Raw genomic sequence first — 19,987 nt, forward strand, 5'->3', positions numbered from 1 at the left:
GGCACTCAGTATAGCGCAGACCTCCGCCGCGGAAGCTTATTTCTCGACCTACTGCTTGACCGTGACCTTGAGTTTTGACCTTGACCTTGACCTTCCAAAATCTAATAATTTCTAGCTTATTACATAACAGTTAATCCCTGTAAGTTTTATTACTCTACGGTTGAAATTGTGGCCAGGAGGCTGTTCACGACCAAACATACACACATACACAAACAAGGGGTAAAACCTAATCCCCTTACAACTTCGTTGGTGGATGTAAAAATATTAATGAAAGGTAGAAAGCTGTTCTTACACACACACACACACACACACACACGCAAACACATAAACAAAGGGTAAAATATAGCCTCCTTCCAACTTCGTCGGCGGAGGTAAAAAATATTAATGATAGGTAGAACTGAATTGTCGAACATCAACATCCCCCGTTAGAACAGAACTCAAAAATTTTCCTAGATCCTATTGCTCAACAGACACCATTAGCCTCCTTTCACAACCCCCCCCCCCCACCCCCAACCAAGGCACCAACCATCCCTTACATATCCCACCACATCCCAGATGACGTCAGTATCCTTCAAGGTTTCCTTGGACGGGACAGCCCAATGTTGGCTCATCCGTAGGACACCTCTTTAAAGTGGGAGGTAATGATTTCGCAAAACTCTTGAGGACGTCATCACACCCTTGGCGGGGGGGGGGGGGGCGGGTGCTCTTGGCACAAGGCACTAGACCTCAAACGGTTGTTTGTTCGTGGAAGAAGATGAGTGACAAAGACGTAAAGGCGAGATTTTGTGTTACAGCTGATCTGAATGAAAGAGGAAAATCCCAGGGTTCCATCTGTCAGAAGAGATGACTGAGTAACTTATCTTGGAACTCCTGGGGAATCTCTCTCTCTCTCTCTCTCTCTCTCTCTCTCTCACCTGCTTTTCCTATCTAAATACATAACCAAAGTGCATTTTCTTTTCGATAAAGGATGCTCTCTCTCTCTCTCTCTCTCTCTCTCTCTCTCTCTCTCTCGCGGAATAGACTTCCAGCGGATGTAATAGACAGTAACACAGTAAACGAGGTCAACAATAAGTTAGGCAATATTATAAGACTAAAAAGTCAATGAGACATCCAAAATCCTTGTAACTCCTTGTAACTCTCTCTCTCTCTCTCTCTCTCTCTCTCTCTCTCTCTATCCAAAGTCATAATCAAAGTGAATTTTCTCTTTGTAATAAAAGACGATAAACTCTCTCTCTCTCTCTCTCTCTCTCTCTCTCTCTCTCTCTCTTTTACACACACACACCTGCCTTCAACCAAAGTGCATTTTCTCTTTCAATAAAGGACGCTCTCTCTCTCTCTCTCTCTCTCTCTCTCTCTCTCTCTCTCTTATCTTTTTGTCTTTTTTGTCAGGTAATTAGGAATTAAAGGTTTCAAGAAAAAAAATAACCTACCTCATAATGTCATTGGAATTATTACGAAATATTTAAAAAAAGTTATATTATTATTATTATTATTATTATTATTATTATTACTTGCTAAGCTACAACCCTAGTTGGAAAAGTAGGAAGCTATAAGCCCAGGGGCTCCAACAGGCAAAATAGTCCAGTGAGGAAAGGAAACAGGGAAAAATGAGATATTTTAAGAACAGTAACAACATTAAAATAAATATTTCCTATATAAACAATAAAAATTTAACGTAAGAGGAAGAGAAATGACATACAATGGAGTGCCCTTCTTAATGTATCCTCAAGCAAGAGAACTCTTACCCAAGACAGTGGAAGACCATGGTACAGAGGCTACGGTACTACCCAAGACTAGAGAACAATGGTTGGATTTCGGAGTGTCCTTCTCCTAGAAGAGCTGCTTGCCATAGCTAAGGAGTCTCTTCTACCCTTACCAAGAGGAAAGTAGCCACTGAACACTTACAGTGCAGTAGTTAACCCCTTAGGTAAAGAGGAATTTTCCTGTTATCTTAGTGTTGTCAGATGTATGAGGGAAGAGGAGAATGCTTAAAGAATAGACCACACTATTCGGTGTATGTGTAGACGAAAGAAAAATGAGCCCTAACCAGAAAGGGTTCCGTGTTGTACTATCTGGCCAACTAAAAGACCTAATTACTCTCTAGCTGTAGTATCTCAACGGGTGGCTGATGAAAGATTTCATAGCTTTTACATAAAATAAATATTCATTAGGCCTTTGTACTCAACATATTTTCTCTTCACCATTAGAACTTCAAAAGTTCAAACTTGCAGCAAATGCTTTTATGTTGGACAGGCTGACATAAGACATTTTATAGTTTATATATGAGATATCTGTTTTAATGTTGTTACTGTTTTTAAGATAATTTTTTTTCAATTGTTCATTATTTCTCAAACCGTTTATTTATTTCCTTATATCCTTTCCTCACTGGGCTATTTTTCCTTGTTGGAACACTTGGGCTTATAGCATCTTACTTTTCCAACTAGGGTTGTAGCTTAGCTAATAATAATAATAATAATAATAATAATAATAATAATAATAATAATAATAATTCCAATGACATTATGAGGTAGGTCATTTTTTTTCTTTACCTCAACAAGGGATGGCTCCATAAAAGAAAAAAAAATACTGCCACATTCATCCTTGAACATCTAAACTGTTGTGCAGTAGAATGTTCGTAACATGAACTCTCAACATATATCTACATTGAAGCCTCGTCATCAATATGATTATAAACACAGAAAATCTTTTTTATAAATTCACATGTTAAAACTAAATGGATAAATACTAGAAGTAAATGATGCAGATAACTAGTCAATGTTGCGTTAAAATCTTTAACATTTCCCGTGTTATTATTATTATTATTATTATTATTATTATTATTATTATTATTATTATCACAAGCCAAGCTACAACTCTAGTTGGAAAAGCAAGATGCTATAAGCCCAAGGGCTCCAACATGGAAAAATGGCCCAGTGAAGAAAGGAAACAAGGAAATAAATAAAATACAAGCAAAGCAATAAACAATCAAAATAAAACATTTTAAGAACAGTAACAGCATTAAATTAAATCTTTCATTTATAATCTATAAAAACTTCAAAAAGAAAAAAAAACAAGAGAAAGAGAACTTTAATCCAAGACAGTGGAAGACCATGGTACAGAGGCTATGGAACTACCCAAGACTAGAGAACAATGGTTTGATTTTTGAGTGCCCTTCTCCTAGAAGAGCTGATTACCATAGCTTAAGAGTCCTCTCTACCCTTACCAAGAGGAAAGTGGCCACTGAACAATTACACTACAGTAGTTAACCCCTTGCGTGAAGAATTGTTTGGTAAGCTCAGCGTTGTCAGGTGTAAAAGGACAGAGAATAATGTGGAAAGAAGAGGCCAGACTATTCAGTGTATGTATAGGTAAAGACAAAATGAGTCGTAACCAGAGAGAAGGATCCACTGTAGTACTGAGTGGTTAACCCCTTGAGCAAAGAAGAATTGTTTGATAACTTTAGGTTGTCAGGTGTATAAGGACAGAGGAGAATGTGGAAAGAATAGGCCAGACTATTCAGTGTATGTATAGGCAAAGACAAAATGAGCCGTAACCAGAGAGAGAGTGATCCATTGTAGTACAGTCTGGCCAGTCAAAGGACCCAATAACTCTCTAACCGCAGTGATATTCTTCACGCCAGAACAGGAAGGCCACGTACCAAGAGATACTGACTGACCACCCCCTTATCCACTAAGCCGCAGTGATTCTTAAACTCGGGGGGGGGGGGGGGGGGGGGCGGCCCCCTAGGGGGCGCCAGGAGCTTTCAAGGGGGGCGCAAGTAGTTAAAATAGTAACAATGAAAATAAAAATGTTGTAATTATGATGGCTTTTGTTTTACAATACTACATCTATATGGATAAATCAATTACTAAGGATGATGTGTAATTTTTTTATGTGGTCATGATCCATGAATGATTGTATTAAGAGTAAAAATTATGTTTATTTTTGCAGTAATTTGTATTTTTTTCCAGTATTTTCTCTCAATGTAATCACTGTAATCTGTATAATGGTAAAACAGTTTGAAAAAAGATTATGATAAAATTTTGTTTCATCATAATATATTTATTTTACCCATTTTCTATGAACAATGTTTATTTTATTGAAATAATACTTTCTACTTTGGCAGAAATTTCAAGGGGGGGGGGCATGGGATCTATGCTTAAAGCAGAAGGGGGGTGCAAGGCAAAAAAAGTTTAAGAACCACTGCTGACTAAGGTAATATCATCCCCATGACGGACACAAATATCAAAAGGTTAATGAGAACTCCTCATCTGCTTTAATCTTTATTCATTAGATGCCTATGTACACCGCAATGCCGGAAGTGTCTACACACAGGTGAGAGTATTACGTCAGAAAACCATCAGCGTCTCTAGCCAATCAATTGACCTAGCTTACAACTTACGCTACATACAACTTTTATTATTCTTTTTATATAAAAGGCACCTTAGAAGCCATAATCATGAAAAATGGAAACGGAAATAGAAATATGATGATGAGAAGAATAAAATATTCAAATATTCATCGTCTATGAGCTATCAGTGGAAAGTGTCGAAGTTGGGTGCTAATGCTTATAATCCTACTATGGCTGTACAAAATACAAGTGTATATACAATGTACACAACAAGTAGCTATCATTATTTTTTATCATTAATATTATTATTGTTATTATTACTATTATTATAATTAAAAATGTACATGTATTCGTGTGCAACAGTACAAAAGTTCAAACTAGCAGGAAATGTTTATTATGTTGAACAGGCTGACATAAGTCTTTTTGATAGTTTATTTATTAAATACCTGTTTTGATGTTACTCTTTTTAAAATATTTCATTTTAATTGTTCATTATTTCTCAGATTGTTTGTTTACTTCCTTATTCCCTTTCCTCACTGATATATTTTTCCCTGTTGGAGCCCTTGGGCTTATAGCATCTTGCTTTTCCAATTAGGGTTGTAGCTTAGCTAGTACTAATAATAGTAATAACAAATCGGAAATATAACATTGTTTTGTAAACCCACACCGATGGAAAAAAATTTTCTTTCATTATTAACATATTTTGATTATTAACACACACTGCAAACCAATGAAGTACCAGAAACAGCATTTTGCATATTTATGTCATAAATAGGATATATATTTTCAATACAAAATAATTAAAAGATGTTGAACCCTGAAAAAAAAAAAACACAACTCTATTTAAGTACAAGACTAAAGGTATTATCTATATTAAAATCACCATTTTAATGTATACTGTCTGCATATGGCTTACTTTTGTTCAACAAAGAAATTTCTCTGAAAATGTAAGGCTATGTTTTAAACATAGATTAAATAAAAAAAATTCCTTTTAAGTGCAAGACTAAAAGTATTATCTATATTCAAGTCAAACTTCTCCATTTTAATATATACTGTCTGTATATCGCTTACTTTCGTTAAACAAAGAAATTTCTATGAAAATGGTTTTAAACTTAGAATAGATGATGAGTTGGTATTTCCTAAGGAAAACAAGTCCGCTTTTAGCCAATGTCCTCAGGGCGTCTGGAAACCACAAGGAAATACCACAGGACTTCAAAATGCAGTGATCAAGTCATGGAACCAGAATGATTATTACCTTTGAGAATTTCATAAAGGTCGATTATGGATTATATCAGTAGCTGTAAACTGTTTAGAGGTGTAGAGGTTTCAATTCCAGAATAGATGCTCACCAGAACGTCAGCCTGGCAAGCCCAATCCCTTACTGTGGTGCCCAACCACGCTAGTCAAAAGATGGCGCACGTCAAGTCAAGCTTATCATTTGGGCAGGTAATCCAATCTAGTACCATTTCATATCTATGGTACTTGGGATCTCGTATTGAAAATGAAACAACTTTAAAAACTGATGCCATTTCAGATGAGTTTATATGGGATGATTCTGTCTCTTTCAGCAAAGTGGTAATATTGCATTAAACCAATGGCCGTCGAATAAACGAAATAGTACTTCTATGCCTTGCTATAACTTATTTTTTACTTGATGAACGCATTGACATTATATTTCTGGCGCCTTTGTGATTGAAAATGAAATAAAGCCAATAAATTCAGTTAAATCACCTCATCAAATTCAGTTAATTCACCTCAACAAATACAGTTAAATCAACTCAACAAATACAGTTAAATCACCTCAACAAATACGGTTAAATCACCTCAACAAATACAGTTAAATCAACTCAACAAATACACTTAAATCACCTCAACAAATACAGTTAAATCACCTCATCAAATACAGTTAAATCCCCTCAACAAATACAGTTAAATCACCTCAGCCAGTCTATCATTTCCCGCTTTATTCTGCCTTCATTGGCATTCAACTGTTGAAATATATCTGCTCATAGTTTTGAAATCATGTGTCTATCATGCTTTCCATGGTGCATCAATGTGACTTAAACATATGCCTATTTACAATGAGTGTTTATACACACATAAACGTCCAGGGACGGATAGCCTAGTGTACTTATTTGTGGAACATCGTCTTTTGCCTCCCAAAGAGACAAGAAATAATTCAACATTGTTCTGCAAAGTTATGTCCGAATTCTAATGAACTGTATCTATATCCTCGAAATATCTCGCTTTCAAGTTAATTATTTTTTTTAAAGAAAATTTGTATCACTTCGGATAATGGCTGAGTTAACCTCGGTCGAATAGCATAGGACATTCACAATGGACCTTTAAGAGCGGTTTACACGGTCGAATGGTTCGTCGGACACGGTTCGACAGACAAGCGTTTGAAGTGATGTTTGAAAGTGTAAACGGGTTATTTGTTTGTCGAACGGTTCGAAAAAAGTCTGTTCTCGCCTGACTTTTGTGGGCGGGGCTTCATTGTCCACAAACCTTATGCATTTGTGACTGAACGACACATCTTCGAACCGTTTGACAAGCAGGTTCGACAACCGGGTTCAACAAACCGTTCGACCGTGTGAATCCCGCTTTGAAGCCGTGGAGTGATTTCAGGCAAGGTTACAAGATACACTTTAAAACATATAATCAAAGTCGTATTTCTTCAAATATCTATGTGGAAATCATATACTCAAGTTTGAAGCGGTCTGACACCCCCCCCCCCCCCCCAAGAAAAAAAAAGGATTTCGAACAAGTCAAAACTTAGCATCGTTAAATCTTATTTGTCTGGTTTCGATTATTTGTAAAATTGAAGATATCCCTTCTAGTATTCAAACCAAATCTTATCAACCAAGGAAAATTACATAACCTTTGTTGTTGGCATAATTTTCTTCCGAATAAAGCTTACTTGCATTTAATCATATAGTTTTTCCCTCTCAAGAAAGTGCATTGGACATTATTCCTTCAACTATAACTACAACACTCAAAAAATTCCTACACTAAATTCTGAGTGAACCGTGCGACTTAAATATAATTTGAGACCGACGGTAATGTCTCGTCAATATCAATAGAAACATTATCTAAACCTATGTTACTGGAAGTCATATTACACTGATACCCGATTCGGATTTTTTTCCAGGAAGTCTGTGCTAACGATGACAAAACTAACCTAAGAACCATTGGTGCTCTACCAAAAGTTTGCGATCTACCAATCTATGACAGAGATCTGCTATTTATTGCATGTCATCTATGAGTAGATCGTGCTGGGCAAAAACCATTAAAAGTTTGAAAATATCCCCGAAATATGTACCGCTTGCCAGTTCACAGGAGCAGTGATGTCTCTTGTTCTTTGCCAGCGAAACGAGCAATAAAACAGCTCGATAGATTACATATTGGAATGAAAACAACTCGGTAGATCACATATTTGAAGAACACCGAACTATCTTTCTATAAATATTAAGTCTACACGAGAGGCAATAATATGAAAACTTAATTTCTCGCCAACACTGTATCAACTATACGGATACATCTACATAAATACATTAAATTGTACAGTAGAGTAGTGTTTCAAACCATTTGCTGACGATTTTGTGGAGGTAGGCCTAATATTGACATCGCGCATTAGCTAACATCAAGTGCTCTTGGGACCTAAACGTTTCTTTCTTTCTCGTAATCATTTACGGACTGCCAACGCAAGAGACAATGCCTTGTTTTAAGGCAAGCCGTTTTTAAATGAACGAACAATCATAATCATTACATAACATTCTGAATTAAATAAAATTTCCGGATCGACATCCTCTTCAGCTGTAGTTTCTTTTTTTCTTTCTTTTCTTTCTAAAGAAGAGCTTTGGATACCGATTGATAAGGTCAAAGGATAACATTATTATAAGTTACAGGATGGCTACCTGGAGGTTATTGATAGTTTGAGAGGAATGCAATATATTTAGGCAATTAATAATATTTAAAACATTCTCTTAGGTTACTTAATAGCCGCCATATGTGTATTCTATGGTTACGCAGATATAATCTATTTGTAAAGGCATTTAGGGTAAGAATAAATGGCATAATGCTTTACTTAATGTTTAAGATGGTGTCACAAGGAGCGAAACCGCCAAGATATTACTTTACTTTAAGGGTTACTACTTTTCTGGTCCTACACAGCAGAGGAACCCAACTAACTAAAGGACCTCCACAGTCATTTCATCATGCTCGTTCAAAATCACTCAACATTTCACACCACATATTGCTCGTTTGTTGTCAAATCCACATTATCGAAGCACTTGGAAAATAAGAAAGGCTTCAGTTACCTCTTGAAAGCCTTAACATCTACAGTCTTTCGAATGTCTAGTGGGACACGCTTCCTTAGGTTAAGATGTATATTAATTAAATATGATTACTTTACGACTATGGTTTCCCTCACCTAATAACCCCGGTTTTCCATGACATACATTTTTTTTTTCAATTGGTTTATGGGTGATTTATGCATAGTTGCCAATAGGCCTGAGTTTTTTGGTGAAATATACTGGTTTCCCACTAGCATCCTCCATTATTCCTTTACCAGGATGTGAGAAAACACACTAAAAGAATGGTTTGCGCCAACAATAACGGTCAGAAATGTATAAAACACAAGATTAACGGATGGAAAATATATGATTTGTGTATATGACGAGAATTTAAGGTATCATATCATCGCCGTGATGTTCATCCTTAGAACAGTGCTCATTTTCAAGTGACCTTAAAATGAGGCTGGAATTACACCCTATTCAAATTGGTCTTGCCAGGAACCATAAAATCGAGCTGGTAATGAATTTAAAAACATTGTTCAATCGTAATTATGATTATTTGTCAAAATTGTTTTAGCTCCGTTTCCTCAAAGCAAGCAAAAGCGTGTGAGACAATGGTTTTCCTGTTATCTTTGACAGATGTGTTACGAAACCTTGTTTATCTGTTGAGAAACACACGTGTTGTTTTTGTTGTTATTTCGTCAACTTAGGTTTTGCTGTTCTGTTTACATCATAGCAATTAAAAGTGAAGGAAAATATACTCCACGCTCTCTTTAGAATGTATCTAACTGGAAGCCACTAAATCGAATGAAGTGATCACTTGTTAATACCTGTATAGAAAGTGAAACCAACAGTGAATGGCATGATTCTGCATTCATATAATATAAAGAATTGCATAAATCTAGCTAACATGGTGGCTGGTGGCCTGCCACCTGGGAACAAAATGGCGCCCATCAACGCAGTATATGGTAACCCGTATGACGATACTCTTGTTTATATAGGTACACTAGTGAATTGGATACAAAGGTGTCATCAAGATTAAATGTGAAATTCCTCATAATAACGAACTTGTATGTAGATGGGCAAATTGTATTGCAAAGTAAACGGGAAGTTCACTACTTACGTAAACGTACTTGCATTGTTTATTTACATCTAAATTGCATCGAAATTGAATTACGTATCATTTGTTACTGTAATTCATCAGGAAGAATATACAGTGAAGCGGGGTGTTGATGGTGAATATTTTTGTTAGAATTCTCAAATCTGTCTTGTCAAAATAATCCAATATTTTATCAAATATTGCACTTGTAATACCAACATACGCATTGATACAGGTATTTACTTGTGATCTGATTAAATGGAACTAAACTACATGTAATACATAATTATTAAGAAAGTGCTATTTTGACAGGCTATGCGAATAACAGAACTTTTCGCAACCCATGTCCAAAAATAGGTATATATTTCATTTATGGCTAAAATGCGTTAAAGAGAGTGCATTTATCTATCAATCATGACTTAACAACTAATTATTTGCAAAAAGACAAAGCGATGAAAGCTAAGAGGGTTTGCCACTCCCGCCGAGAGGCGAACACATTAATATATATCAAATTTATACTTGGGATCCCTTTCCAAAACATTCTTCGATTGAAGTAGTAGTAAGAAGAGGATGGTGAAAGGTAAGGGTGGGAAAGCCTCTGCAACGGCTCCTCCAAATCTCTTGGAAGACACTCCAACGCCTAAGAAGAAGGAAAAGATTACGGTGTAAAGTGTAAATCTACGTTTGAATAATCACTGCGGAAAAAACACATCCACTGGAGGGCATTCTGGATGAAACATTTATCATGTCCTGAACCTCGGACGGGCGTGATACGAAGTCCTTTGTCCAAAAATCAGAGATGCATTGCGAGGAGTCAGGAAGCTAGGTAGTTGTCGCGAAGCTGGTGGAGATGGGCCACCAGGGTAGAAGCTCTCAGAGTCCTCAGTCGTGCCATCTCTTGCTGAACTTCCTAAAGAAGAAGAAGAATTGAGCTACAGTTTAAGAAATGTCAAGGACACTGATTAGGTTTACTCTTTCTTGAGCCCATTGCATTTTATAAGGCTCTGTAGTGTATAAGGCTAATCCATGCTAAATAATATCATTAGTTTTGCATCTTAAATTCTTTCAATTATTGTGCCTCTGACATTTTCGTATTCTAAATATGAAAACCAAATTTCGCGCCAACACTGTATCAGCATTGGATATGTCATTTAAACATTTCCAAAGAAAAATATATTTTGTTATCTTTTAAGCATGGAAATATATTACATCAAAATATTAATAGTATAAAAACGTGGGTATTATCCTTTAAATTATTTGAAACATCCAAAATACCTTCCTATCCATATCATTGACTAGAAATTTGTACATAGTGTTGTAGAATAAAGGTTAAAGGTGTCTGGTTTCAGTTCACCCCCACCCCCAACCATTGCAGTGCCTAAACACAGCAGTGGCCTCCCCAGTAAACAGCTTAAACTTACGGTCCTTGGCTGGGATCGATCTGCTGCCATACGAATGCTAGGCAAAAGGATAGCCAGTTGTGAGAAAATAACAAAGTAGTCAGCCTCCCCCGAAAAGGGAAAGGGCGAGATTGTTCATTAACTAAATCCTAGCTCCGAGAACCAACACCGGGAAACATTTCAGCGCAGACCTCCAACACCGCCGCTTATTTCTCAAGCTTGACCTTTGACCTAGGACTTTCAAAATGGAATCACTTCTACGTCTCAACATAACAATTAATCCCTGGAAGCTTCACTATTCTATGAGTGAAATTATGGTCAGGAAGTTGTTCACACACAAACTAACGTCTTAGTACTCTATGAGTGATTGTGGCCAGGAAATTGTTCACACACAAACAAACGTCTTTGTACTCTATGAGTGATTGTGGCCAGGAAGTTGTTCACACACAAACAAACGTCTTAGTACTCTATGAGTGATTGTGGCCAGGAAATTGTTCACACACAAACAAACGTCTTAGTACTCTATGAGTGATTGTGGCCAGGAAACTGTTCACACACAAACAAACGTCTTGGTACTCTATGAGTGATTGTGGCCATGAAATTGTTCACACAAAAACAAAAGTCTTAGTTCTCTATGAGTGATTGTGGCCAGGAAATTTTTCACGCACAGACAAATGTCTCAGTACTCTATGAGTGATTGTGGCCAGGAAGTTGTTCACACACAAACAAACGTCTTGGTACTCCATGAGTGATTGTGGCCAGGAAATTGTTCACACAAAAACAAAAGTCTTAGTTCTCTATGAGTGATTGTGGCCAGGAAATTTTTCACGCACAGACAAATGTCTCAGTACTCTATGAGTGATTGTGGTCAGGAAGTTGTTCACACACAAACAAACGTCTTGGTACTCTATGAGTGATTGTGGCCAGGAAATTGTTCACACACAAACAAAAGTCTTAGTTCTCTATGAGTGATTGTGGCCAGGAAATTTTTCACGCACAGACAAATGTCTCAGTACTCTATGAGTGATTGTGGCCAGGAAGTTGTTCACACACAAACAAACGTCTTGGTACTCTATGAGTGATTGTGGCCAGGAAATTGTTCACACAAAAACAAAAGTCTTAGTTCTCTATGAGTGATTGTGGCCAGGAAATTTTTCACGCACAGACAAATGTCTCAGTACTCTATGAGTGATTGTGGCCAGGAAGTTGTTCACACACAAACAAACGTCTTGGTACTCTATGAGTGATTGTGGCCAGGAAACTGTTCACACACAAACAAACGTCTTGGTACTCTATGAGTGATTGTGGCCATGAAATTGTTCACACAAAAACAAACGTCTTAGTTCTCTATGAGTGATTGTGGCCAGGAAATTGTTCACACAAAAACAAACGTCTTAGTTCTCTATGAGTGATTGTGGCCAGGAAATTGTTCACACACAAACAAACGTCTTAGTACTCTATGAGTGATTGTGGTCAGGGAATTGTTCACACACAAACAAACGTCTTAGTATTCTATGAGTGATTGTGGCCTGGAAATTGTTCACACACAAACAAACGTCTTAGTACTCTATGAGTGATTGTAGCCAGTAAATTGTTCACACACAAACAAACGTCTTGGTACTCTATGAGTGATTGTGGCCAGGAAACTGTTCACACACAAACAAACGTCTTGGTACTCTATGAGTGATTGTGGCCATGAAATTGTTCACACAAAAACAAACGTCTTAGTTCTCTATGAGTGATTGTGGCCAGGAAATTGTTCACACAAAAACAAACGTCTTAGTTCTCTATGAGTGATTGTGGCCAGGAAATTGTTCACGCACAGACAAATGTCTCAGTACTCTATGAGTGATTGTGGCCAGGAAACTGTTCACACACAAACAAACGTCTTAGTACTCTATGAGTGATTGTGGCCAGGAAATTGTTCACACACAAACAAACGTCTTAGTACTCTATGAGTAATTGTGGCCAGGAAACTGTTCACACACAAACAAACGTCTTAGTACTCTATGAGTGATTGTGGCCAGGAAATTGTTCACACACAAACAAACGTCTTAGTACTCTATGAGTAATTGTGGCCAGGAAACTGTTCACACACAAACAAACGTCTTAGTACTCTATGAGTGATTGTGGCCTGGAAATTGTTCACACACAAACAAACGTCTTAGTACTCTATGAGTGATTGTGGCCAGTAAATTGTTCACACACAAACAAACGTCTTGGTACTCTATGAATGATTGTGGCCAGGAAACTGTTCACACACAAACAAACGTCTTAGTACTCTATGAGTGATTGTGGCCAGGAAACTGTTCACACACAAACAAACGTCTTGGTACTCTATGAATGATTGTGGCCAGGAAACTGTTCACACACACACAAACTGACAACCAGAGAGCGAAAACATGGCCTCTCCCCAACTTCGTTGGCAGAGGTAATAAGACAGAAAAATATAGATTTACCTTTATTAGTTTTGCATTGCGGGCCTTGGCTATAGCGATGTCTTCTCTTTCTCTGTCTGGGTTGTCTTGACGACGTTGCTGAGCATCGCTCAGGGTTCCCTTCAGTTCCTCCCTAAACAAGAAGAAGAAGAAAAAGAGAACGAAAAGCAGATGAGAGATCGTAAACAGTTACTTATTCGTCTATCTAGAAATCTATCTATTTACCTGTCTAATCAATTATTATTATTATTATTATTATTATTATTATTATTATTATTATTATTATTATTATTATTATTATTATTATTATTATTGCTAGTAATCTCAATAATGATAATAATAGCAGTACCAGACAAACTCGGCTGAATCCCTTGTCAGGCTGAGAGGAGCTGAGAGGAAAGGTCCCCTTTTGTTTTTTCATTTGATGTCGGCTACCCCCCAAAAGTTGGGGGAAATGCCTTGGTAAAGAGATGGATTATTATTACTACCTAAGCTACAACACTAGTTGGAAAAGCAAGATGTTATAAACCCAAGGGACCCAACAGGCAAAATAGGCTATTGAATAAAGGAAATGAGGAAATGAATAAACGATATAAAAAGTAATGACCAATTGAAATAAAATATTTAGAAAACATTAAATCAGATATTTCATATATAAAATATAAAAATACTTATGTCAACCGATTCAACATAAAAATATTTGCTGCAAGATTGAACTGTAGAAGTTCTACCGATTCAATATGTCATTATTATTATTATTATTATTATTATTATTATTATTATTATTATTATTATTATTATTATTATTATTATTATTATTATTATTATTATTATTATTATTATGAAGATCATTCCACAAATTGGCCACAGCTGGATTGAAACTTCTAGAGTACTTTGTTTTGATTCTAATGAAGAGATCAAAGCTCCTCCTGACAATGAAAGACGCCTGTCTTGTAAAAAATGGTCCTGTTCTATTACGTAAAATCTATTTTATAAATCAATTTGTCTTAAATTAGTATTCTGGGTAGTGCCATAACCTCTGTCTTCCACTGTCTTGGGTTAGAGTTAGAGTTCTCAGCTCGAGGGTACACTCGGACACACTATTTATCTGATTTCTCTTCCTCTTATTTTATTAGTTTTTACAGTTTATATATGAAATATTTATTTTAATGTTGTTACTGTTCTTAAAATATTCTATTTTTCCTTGTTTCCTATCCTCACTGAGCTATTTTCCCTGTTGGAGCCCTTGGGCTTATACAGTAGCATTCTGCTTTTCCAACTAGGGTTGTAGCTTAGTAGGCCTAAGTAAGTAAGCAAGTAAGTAAGTAAGTAATAATAATAATAATAATAATTAGGTAGTAAGTTGGCCAGGGCACCAGCCACCCGTTGAAATACTACCGCTAGAGAAATATAGGGTCTTTTGACTGGCCAGACAGTACTTCATTGGATCCCTCTCTCTCTGGTTACGGTTCATTTTCCTTTTGCCTACACACACACACACGCACACACCAAATAGTCTGACCTATTCTTTACATATTCTCCTCTGTCTTCATACACCTGACAACACTGAGATTACCAAACAATTCTTCTTCACCCAAGGGGTTTCTGCACTAATTGATCAGTTTTGGGTCGAATAAATTCATGTATAATTCATAAGCAACTGGCAACACTTATTTATTGATTTTTGTATCTCCAAAACTGTGAAATGTCACAGGGTTGAAACTGTGCGAGTACATTATTGATTAAAGTGCCTACTTATAAAAGAATGATATGAACTTCATCTATTAAGAGGCACAGCATTCGTTTAATGCGAGTTGTCCCACCAGGATGATTTCGGTTGATAATGAAATCTTTCGAGTATAGCACTAAAACAAATGTAGGTTACACACAAACCATTCTATCACTGGGTTTAAAAGGAAGACAATCATTGAACACTAGAATAAGTTAATAAGTTGGGTTTAACGAGAGTTTCCAATAAAAATACGGGATAAATTCCAATCTATTTTTTTTTATCGTAGACCAAATAATGCAACACAGCGATGACATTCCATTATGGAGAATATATGTGACTGGTAGACTATAACCTTCCATTGTGATATTATGTAAAAGCTTACAAAAAAAAAAAATAGTTTTGCTACAAATATGCATTTCCTGGTATGTGTAATACGCCTGGATCACTCTTAAACTCTCTCACACACAATACAAAAGGCTACTCGTTCTTGGGAAACGAAAACTTAAAGCAATTCACAAGCCTGATAGATTCTTCAGTTATTTACTCACAGTTCTTTTCTTTTATTTTGGATGACCTCCAGCTTTCGAATAACGTCTTTGCCGAATTTAGACGGATACTGGTACATTCTCCTAACTGTATACTATCAACTTACACAAGGATAAACCGATTTAACAACGTTATGTAGGTTTTTACTGACAAGAATTATCTATGCAAACGTTTGTTGATATTTGTTACCATGGCGACCAAACGTCGTATCGGGATTTTTGCTAGTTTCTTTTTGACCAGTTAAATGAAATACCAATTGGAAATCAATGGTAATATGCCTAAGTAAAATTAAATAGTAATTATTTATAGCAATAATAATTATTTCTTCAGAAAAAATGCCATGTTAATTATGTATGTCTCTTGTGGTTTTCTTCTAGTCTTAGCAAATACTGTCAGTCACATAATTTCACTTGATTAACTAAAATAAAATCGTTGTTCATACTTTTAATAGTATAATTAAGCTCATCTTCAAAAATAATAAACAGTTCCTAGATATTTGAATGATTCTGAATTAAGGGTAAAGTTAAATTCCGGTTAAACTTGCAACAGGTAAAGGGTATTAAAGCAATGATATACAATGTCACTTTAGAAAAGTTACACTAAAGCACCTAATGGTCTGTAACTAAGAAATAAAGTCAATCATTACTATAAAATTTTATAACATAATTAGCTAGGTATGTTTCTCATCGAAGTCTTTAATGAGTTATTTTAATAAATAAACTCATCCGGTCATGCTAAGCCTTCCTAAAATGTCTACAACCCGTTACAGAACGACCCTTGTTTGTTTACCTTTTCGAGGGCAATGAAGGAACAGGAAGGTGGCCAAACTCAAGAAATAGATGACATATCGAATGGGGACGACGAGGTGGATTATCCACCCAATAACTATGTATACAGAGTTGTGGATATATTTTTTATCGTGACGGGGATAGTTACTTACTATATCGACTGGGTGAGTATATTTTGGTGTGTAACCTCCTTTGGTTAGGTTGCTGTCTGCCTAGTCTAGCTCATGCTACAAGTCTTTTTCTGTTTAGAAAATGAACCAGGAACTGGTTGATTGTGCTTATAACTTTAGGTATCCTACCATTAGATGAGTTGGGGCCGTTTGTAGAACGGCGGACATCCGTTCTAATAGGGTATTATTGTACTGTATTACAGGGCAATGTAACTTGGGAAAAAGAACTAATTTTTTCTATAGAAAAAGTTCCGTTCTTCGTAAATGACATTCGTTCCCGACGCAAATGAATAGTTTCAGAAATATATTTATATCTATATCCTACGATAATGGGGGACCCCAGTGGGAACTCGGGGTTTTGGGTGGGGAAAACATACGGGGGAAACGGTATATAATGGTAAAGCAAACCTTTTCTTCTCTATACATTACCCTCTTGGATGTATGATAAAGGGAGGAAAAGACAAAACAGTATAAGAGGATAAACTTTGGAGGCGCCATTGCAAAGGCTACGTCTCATGAAAAAAATATGGTAATATTGAGCTGCTCAATCTAATATTGGCAATGTTAGTGTAACATGCTAACATTAGCAATGTTTTTCATTTATTTTTTGTCATTCTACTTGTCGGTTGTAGTCGCTCTCGTTCGTTCATTTATACATAGCAGGTTTCGACCTTCTGCGCTTAAACCCCTCCTCCCTGCGCATAGACTCCTCCTCCACCAATAAGATTTCTTCTTCTCTAGCCGTTAAATTTAACTATTCGACTTCACCCGCTTTATTCAAGTATACGACTTGAACCAGTACAGCTATACTATCCCTTTTATGTAATACCCTCGTATACATATTACTTTTGACCCCAATATTACTCGTTTGATTATCCAATACCTTATAAAATCACCTAATTTTATATTCCCATTAAATATTATTTATCATACACTCCATTTTATCTTGCTATATTACTATTATACATTTTGTTATTACCTTGTCACGCCTAGATTTCACAAATACTTGCTCTGGACAAGTTTCCAATTCTGGTTCATTCATGTTTACTCTCTAGACTCTGTTGCTTTTCCGTTAACCAGTCACGAACCCATATATATGGAAAGTTTACACAGGGTGGTAATATTTCCCAACCCCCACCTTCCAACAAACCCTTTTCCGTGGAAACCTTTGTCCAAGTCATGTCTTTGTTAGTTCAAGTGATGTCTTTTTGCGTATTTTACGATGGACGTTTTAGATTCGTCGTCGCGGTCATAAAAGTAAGTCATTAATTTCTTTAATTTTAATTTGTTAGTTTTACTATTTTGTTAGCGTGCGCAGCTCAACATTACCGCTTGCCAGTGCTTATGACCTTGATGTTTTATTTTCCTGTGAGCCTTAGCGAGCCAGTGGCAGAACAAGAACCATTATATTAAGCTTTGCTAATGTTAGTGTAACATTGCATGTTAGACTAGCATTGCTAATGTTAGCGTGCACAGTACTGCTTGCCAGTTCATACGAGCTTGATGTTTTATTTTCCTGCGAGCGTAAGCGAGCCAGTGGCGGAACAAAAATCATTATATATAGTGTTGCTTAATGTTATCGTAACAGTGCTAACGTTAGTGTAACATTGCTAACGTTAGCGTAACATTGCTAATGTTAGCGTGCGTATCTCAACATTACCTTTTGATGTTTCTCTTTTCTGGTGAGGAAAGCGATCCCGAATTGGAACAATACCATTAGATTTAAATATTTTAACAGAAAATATATGTTTTCCCGTAGTAAGTAACGTGATTTAACCGGTTTTAACCTTCATTTCAACCGCAACAACAACAACTAGTTCAGCTACTTAAAGTTAGTCGAACTGGTTGTTCTGTTTGTTTGCGGTTGAAATGAAGGTCAAATTTGGTCAAATCACGTCATTTACTACAGGAAAACATAAATTTTCTGTTCGAAATGAGAATCTGTAATACAGTAAATTTTTACCAAAAAGGGGTGTATGTATGATAGCGGCCACCTGCATGTAAGATTACGGCTAACTTAGAATACTGCTGTGTAAGGGGGCCATTAACCCCCCCCCATTAAGTAAGTAAGTAAGGTCACGGCTTGTAGGTTAAGTTAGGGGGGAAAGTTGAGCTTAGTTGATATCCATTTTTAATCCACAAGGGAGGAACCAGCCGCTGATATACAAAGGCTCCGAAAAAAAAATAGTATTTCCCTTAGTAAATAATGTGCTTTCACTGAATTTGACCATCATTTTAAACGCGAATGAACCTAAAATCCGTCAGACTGTCTAAGAACGGGGATATTTTTTTAGAAATATAATGGTTTTTCGCTCCTCTGTGCGCTCACTTTCGCGGAAAAAGAAAAACTTCAAGCTCCTATGTAACGGCAAGTTGTACATGGTGAGCTGTGCACGCTAACCCCATTGGTTATTATTTCTTAAATAGTTAAGTTTTTATTTGCATTGAAAATAAGTGTCATTTTTTAAGAAAACGGACATTTTTCTATAGGAAACCTGTGTTTTTTAGTAGAAAACCTATTTCCATTTGTAACTATAATAAAAAACCACACTGATATGGATGCACTGGCGTAGGTAAGGTTACATGGGGTTGTCTAGTTAGGTAATATCTCTTGACTTAGTAAAATGGGATTAAACTTCGACCGATGATATATACATGACCATCATGTGCATACTAAGCAAAGTTTACATGACTGTTGTACAAATAGCTATTGCATATAGCTAAAGATATGTGCACGACTATTGTGTGCAGTATTCAGTGGAAATCTATTTACATAACCATCTTCCAAATAGCTATTCTATTTAGTGAAGATATATACATGGCAATGAGTACCATCAGGGACGTTGAATCATAGAATTCTGGCAATTTCTTAGATCCGCACAAAGGTTAGAATGTACTTTTGTATTTTTAATGATGAATTGTGGAATATTTGATTAAAATCTGTTTGCATATGGTTCTATTCAAGAAAGACGCGACTTTGTCAGTAATCAGACTCTTAAAAGCAAAATGAAAAGTTTGGATCAACAAAAACAATAAAAAGTTTGTATCAACACAAAAAATATCATCATGATCATTGAGCATTTTGGTACAAGTGGATAAAAAACGGATTCTGAGCAAAGTGAAAAATCTATTTGTTCCGTAACCGAAGTACAAACCACGCTATTTACA

The 19,987-nt window shown here is 36.3% G+C and overlaps 1 protein-coding gene across 1 annotated transcript in view; it reads left to right on the plus strand.

Moving 5' to 3' along the window:
• Nucleotides 1-16,634: 16,634 nt before the first annotated feature.
• LOC137651177 (XK-related protein 6-like) overlaps nucleotides 16,635-19,987 on the plus strand; it is a 77,133-nt gene continuing 73,780 nt past the window's right edge. The window contains exon 1 of the mRNA XM_068384323.1: nucleotides 16,635-16,813. Within this exon, the coding sequence (XP_068240424.1) occupies nucleotides 16,664-16,813 (150 nt within the window). The 5' untranslated portion in view covers nucleotides 16,635-16,663. The remainder of the gene's footprint in view (nucleotides 16,814-19,987) is intronic.

This window comes from Palaemon carinicauda, chromosome 12 (genome assembly GCF_036898095.1).
Source record: "Palaemon carinicauda isolate YSFRI2023 chromosome 12, ASM3689809v2, whole genome shotgun sequence".
NCBI lineage: Eukaryota > Metazoa > Arthropoda > Malacostraca > Decapoda > Palaemonidae > Palaemon > Palaemon carinicauda.